The sequence below is a fragment of the Ammodytes marinus genome (genome assembly GCF_949987685.1).
Source record: "Ammodytes marinus genome assembly, chromosome: 5".
NCBI lineage: Eukaryota > Metazoa > Chordata > Actinopteri > Uranoscopiformes > Ammodytidae > Ammodytes > Ammodytes marinus.
The window spans coordinates 13,840,900-13,847,050 of record NC_137234.1 but is presented as its reverse complement, the minus strand read 5'-3'; the positions used below and the strand labels follow the sequence as shown (position 1 = coordinate 13,847,050).

The following is a 6,151-nucleotide window of genomic DNA, read 5'->3' as shown; positions in this document are numbered from 1 at the left end:
ACTGTCACGTGATAAATAAAAAATAAAAAAACATCACTTTAAATAACTCACTATCAGTGTTCACAACTGTAATTTAAAAAACATACTACGGTTGTTAAAGATACAGTAAGGCGATTCAGAGAAAATCCTGTGCAGGTGGAAAATCCTGCACAGCACCTGAAAAAAGACTTTACTATAAACACCAACAATAAGAAAAGATCCTTCATCACACCATCAACTGGATTATCAAAAACCAAACGGATACAATCAATGTTTGATGCAGAAGATTAAAATACATCACTCCATTTAGGTAAACTGTAGGAAATGCAACTGGTCATTTATGTAGATATGCATCAAGCCAGAGGTCCCCGGAGTTTTTCAGTGACCTGAAACAGAAAGTGAGAAAGGAAAATTCAAACAGATTCAAATCAATCTTCTTTGTTCTGCACGGACCTCCTTAGGATTGTTTTTTTTTACAAAACTCATTCTGTCATCGTTACTTGAAGCCATGTGTTTGTTTGTTTTTTGTTTTTTGGGGGGAGGGGTTAAAACTTTAAGGTGTCTCAACCTAGTAGGTACACTACAATTATAATTGGACTTACCTGATCACATCAGTGAGGCCCTGCCACATTGTTTTCACCTGGTAGGGGATCCCATGTTTCTCACACAGTGCGTGGACCAGCGGTGCCACCAGGTGGTAGTTGTGGCGCGGCATGGTAGGAAACAAACTTCAGAGACAAAGGGAACAGACTCAATCAGACATGACAGCAACACCTTGAGTATTGTGTTTCAAATTAATGCATTGGTTAACGGATCATTGAAATCTACAGCTGCTGAATATAGGTAAATTGGTTCACACTCAGTAAAAAAAAATTTTTTGAAGTCTGTATTGTCTTTATTTTTTATTCTTTTATAACTGATACTGCAATGTGTGTGCAAATGTGTGTGCTTGTTGTCCTTCACAGTACAAAATAAATAAAAAATACTGAAAATTTGGACGAAGATGGACTTTGCAAACTAATGTATCCCTGGTTGGACATTAAAGCTATAGTAAACCATGAAACTGTAAGTCATCGGTAACACTTAACAATAAGGTACACAAAATTGTAGTAACTTTTTTTAAATTACTACATTGTTATGCATTACCTACTACATTGTTTTTTTTAGCAACTGTTACAGTTTTTTGGAGTAACTACTACATATTTATGCATTCCTTACTACTTAGTTTAAAAAAAATGTTTTAGTAACTACTACGTATTTTTTTTTTCATTACCTACTACATATTTTTTTTTTAGTAATTTGTTTGGAGTAGGGAAAATACCCCAAAATGAATTTTATTTAAAAAAATGGAAGAAACCTGAGGAAGTGGAACAGAGGTGAGATCCCTCCTGTTGAAATGACTTCAGATGATGCCAAGGTAGAACCTGAGCAACATAGTGAGACTTTTAAAGAATAACTAAAAATGTTCACTTTGATTTTTCCACACTGAGATATCAAATAAGCTCAGAATAAGCTCAGCACGTGAATTCGGCTACCACACACGTTTTGAGAGGCTTGAAGGAGCCCTAAGGCTGTTAAATTCCTCTTCAGTATGTTCTACATTAGATTATTTCAACTCTTCAATAGTGGAAGTGAAACTGTGATGTTTACCCTGAGGAATATATTAGCGCTCAATTACTGACTTACTGGTGTTCGATTTGAAAGTTGAGGTGTCCGCTGAACCAGTCGTTGAAGAGGGACTTCTCAATATTACAGGTGGCTTGTAACTGAAGTGGAGCATGTGACAAACAGAGGGGTTAATACATCACTCGCAGGTTTCACAACAGCCCGACAGCGATTTGTTTCTAAATGGATACCTGCATGGTTAGCCAATCACGGTGCTTCTCGTGGTCGATGTTCATCGGCAGATGATTCATCTGAGTCACCCACACGAACCAGTGGCTCTCCAAAAACCTGCCATTCACCACAAGACCACAGCGGTCACTGAACAATGAGTCGCGCCCAAGTGATCAGGGTGTAGTATAAAAATGTGGCATCACTTTCATCGATGTTGTTAATTATTTATAGCTAATAAAATATTTAAAATAACTTCTTCCTCCCACTTCACCCGTCTGTCTTTTGTAAAAATAATAATTATAATAATTGTAAACTCCTTCTTAACTAACCACTTATTACAATGTTTCAAACAGGAGCTGTGTGTGGTTTTATGGCACCGTACCATTGCGGTATGGATTATGTGTAAAGATGAGGTAATTGTGTCCAACATTTCTGAACTGTGCCTTTAATGATACAAGTGTGAGGTTTAGGAAACGATTGCAGAGTTGCAAGAAACATCCAAAAATGGTTTATACAAAGAAAACTGTAATTTTTATGAACAAAAAAGACCCTATTTAATTCATCAGTAGTAATTTAAAGCATCCTATACAAAACATTAGCTATCTGTTAGTGAAAACATATAAATACTTAATGAGGTTAATATTAGAGTTAATATCTTTACAGGTCATTTACCTGACGAAGATGATGAGCGCCACAGAGCCAAACAGGCCATACAGCGGGATATAACAGCACAGGTAGCGAAGGTAGTAAGACATAGACCAAGCCAGATCCTTCACAAGACAAAAAGGTTTGTTTTTTAAGACTCACGACTGCCTGAAACTCAGCTGTTGTCTTTTCACACGCCAAATCTTTATATATTTTACTCTGATGTTAGTTTTTATAAAGATTATCAAGCCTATGAGCCTATGTGTAACCTGACAGCATCTTACCACCCAGTCGTGACGGGAAATCATGGTGCGAATGATCTGAATGTGGAAGTAAACTGGAATGAGAAGCGGCGGTCCAACTAAAAAGAGAAACAGATAACAGCTGATCATGTGGGCTTTTTATAGTTTCAATCTTTTTTTCAAACTGACTGGAGGATACGTACCAAGCAGAAAGTACTTGTGCTGGTGATGATAGGGCATGTATTTAATCTTCTTTATGCCATACTGTATACAGGAAGTAGGGGGTTAATGCAGAGTTACAATGAGCATCTGGTGAAGCAGTAAACGTTACATCATACTGAATGTTTCAAGTTTAAGAGAAATCAGATATCTCAGCTTTGCGTTGCTTGCCTCCACAGGTTGAGTGTCTCCGACTACGAAGATGTGCAACATGTTGACATCAGGGTCTTTACTGAAGATGTTGGGTTTGGCATGATGCTGGAAATGTCGATGATTCCACCAGTTACCAGAGGCTCCCTTAAAGATGGTACATGGTAAATGGACTTGACTTATATAGGCTTTTTAGCCAATTTTCTCAGCCCCAAAGCGCTTTACAATTCTTACCACATTCACCCATTCATACACACCCTCATACACCGATGGCAGTAGCTGCCATGCAAGGCGCCCTCTGAATCATCGGGAGCAATTTGGGGTTCAGTGTCTTGCCCAGGGACACTTCGACATGTGGCGGGTATGCGGGGGATCGAACCTCTGACCCTGCACGCCCAGAGGACGATCTCCCTAATCACTGCGCCACTGAACAAACCTTTCTATTGTCTGTGTAGAATTTTCAGGAAATAAAATATACAACAGAGAACACCAATCATACCTTTAAATGGCCGATGACAAACTTGTGCAAAATGTGATTCCAACTGGACTTCTTGAAGACCGACAGGTGGCCAAAGTCGTGCTGTAGCCATCCGGCCTGCGACTAGAGAAGAAGAAGAAGAGGAGAGGAACAGTCATGAGATGAGTTTGCAGCGGGAATTGACTAATGGTTCATTTAGAGATCATAGTGCTAAAAACCACCTGAGCAGTTGCCAGTAAGAGCGAGCACAGAAATGTTAGTGTCCAGCTGGTTCCCCAGAGCCAGATGAGGAGCCAGGCGACGGCCTCCAGCAGCAGGATGTGACCCAAGTGGAGGCAGAAGAACAAAGGCTGAGCTCCAAACAAACCCTCGCTCTCCGCCCGCGTCCGTAAGGCGTGGAAATCCTCTACAATAGCTGCCTGAGAAGAAGAAATTAAAAGACATGTCCTGGAAAGCTCAAAAGATGATGTACTGATGTATAATTTAGAAGTGTGTGTGGGGTGTCCCGGTAAAACGCATGATCTAATAGTATTCAACGACAAGCAGCCATTGAGGCAGCTTGAGTTACTTAACAGCTTAACGCTACTTATTTTCCTCAGGTATAAAATACATGGTACATGGTGTTTGTCGTTGTCCCACTGACAACTAAATCAACTACATGAACAACAATCTCAGCTTGATATTCACATTTTTGTTCCGGTCCTGGCTGGGCTCGTTGGCTGCCAGCTCTCCGATCAGCAGGGGCTTCAGGAACTTCTGCGCAAATTTTATATCTGGATGAAAAGCGGTGAAAGCCTCCTGAAAAAGCAGAAGATAAGAAATCCTGTCAGCGAGGATGTGGTAAATAAAAAATGGTATGTGCGTTAGCCGGTGACGGACGAAGCACTCGGATCATTAACTTAAGCTTAAGGGAAGGTACTTATGCAACAATTTCAAAATACAGTCCTGTATTTAGGATTTCACCCGAGTGAGAGTGCAGATCTGCTTGAGTATCAAAAGTAAAAGTTATATTGGATTGTGAATACTGATGCATCAACATGTCTGCAGCGTTTTACTGTTGTAGCTGAGGTGGAGCTAATTTAACTATAGTTCAAAGTATGCTTCATATACTGTTAGGTAGTTTGGTCCAGTGGTTCCCAACGTAGGGGTCAAACTCCTTCGAAGGGTCACACAATAAATCTAAAGGGTCCATGAAGATTAATGGTAAACAGCAGAAGAAGGGGGCAAAAAACACCTGTCAGTATCAACAAGCATGGAATGAAAATACTCAAGTTAAGTGATTCAAAATTGTACTTCAGTACAGCACCTGAGTGAATATACTGTCCACATCAGAAATTTATGAACACCACAATAACAAAATCCACTTTAATTCACAGGCAACTGCAAAGACATATAGGCCCTAATAAAAACATGTTACCGTAGCATCTTCTCCAGCATAGTGGCTGATGACTCGAAACCCCCCCGGATGCCTTTTGGCCCACTGTGAGATGTTGTACACCTTGCGATCGATGACCAGCCACTGGTCGTTCCTGCTACAGTGGCCCTGAACCTCCTCCCAGGTGTAGAGCCCAGCTTTTCGCCCACTGCCCGCCTCTTCTGTCTGCGTCAGCTGGCCTCCACCTCCCATCTTCACTGCTGCCTGGATCCACCTGCACACTAAAGGGCCAGTCAGACACAAAAGTATGACACCTGTGTGTTAGAAATGTATGTGTAGCACTCCTATAACAGTCTGTGGCCACAGAGCAGCAATATTCAAAGGAAAAGGTGTGTGACCTCTTGCTCTCTTCTTTTTAACTTAACAACCCAATTGCAACACTACTGAAGTGATACAAATAGCAGTGCAACATCTCCAATAATAAGAGTTTGTGATACAATCCAGGAGGCTATTAGTGAGGCAGGGCGGATTCACAGGAGTGTGTATTATTAGTTTAATTTAATTATTTTTCATTTAAACCCCGAGAGTAAACGCCTTGTGCACATCCTCAGACAAACACATTCTGGAAATTATGTATAGGCCTATTTAGCCTGTAACTGAGCTTCGAGTTAATTTTCACAGCAGCGCATGTGAGAGACATGCCACAGCTGATGCGGTTAATGTGTTTAAAAAAATAGGAGACAGAGCAGACATATTAGGCTACACCCATAGGCAGTGCTTATAATAATCCATCGCCCGTGAGTATCGATTAATTCAACAATAATGACAGATAGCGGGTGGCATGCTGGTCAGACGGCAGGCCCGCCCACGTTACATGAAGATGAAAAATAATTTCAGACTTACAGTATCCAGATTTTGGCTATACTCTCCTCAGGCTTCAGTCACACTCTATGTATTTGCTCCCGTTCCGTTCAGGCCCATTTTAAATGGTGAACATGCCCAAAAATCATCCTGTGCCTTAGACAAATATGTTCACAGACACATACACCCACTCAGTCCTACTCATGCACTCATTCAGTACAAATTCCGAGCCGATCATTCGAGGGTTTCTGGGCCAATCGGCGCACAGTATATCCTGGACCACTGGCTGATGTGCAATGGGCTCGCGCGGAAAGAGTCTGGGGGAGCACCAGCACGTCGCTTTGACTGTATCCTCCGTTATACCCA

General features: G+C 41.1%; 1 protein-coding gene across 1 annotated transcript; it reads right to left on the bottom strand.

Annotated features, from left to right (window-relative positions):
- Nucleotides 1-62: 62 nt before the first annotated feature.
- fads2 (fatty acid desaturase 2) lies at nt 63-5,199 on the bottom strand. The gene is made up of 12 exons (XM_080028236.1): nt 4,967-5,199; nt 4,237-4,347; nt 3,771-3,968; nt 3,571-3,672; nt 3,093-3,218; nt 2,906-2,966; nt 2,745-2,821; nt 2,488-2,585; nt 1,836-1,932; nt 1,666-1,745; nt 582-707; nt 63-365 (listed from the first exon to the last, which is right to left on the bottom strand). The coding sequence occupies exons 1-12, from the start codon at nt 5,174-5,176 to the stop codon at nt 314-316; spliced, it is 1,338 nt and encodes a 445-aa protein (XP_079884362.1). The 5' UTR covers nt 5,177-5,199; the 3' UTR covers nt 63-313.
- Nucleotides 5,200-6,151: the final 952 nt, after the last annotated feature.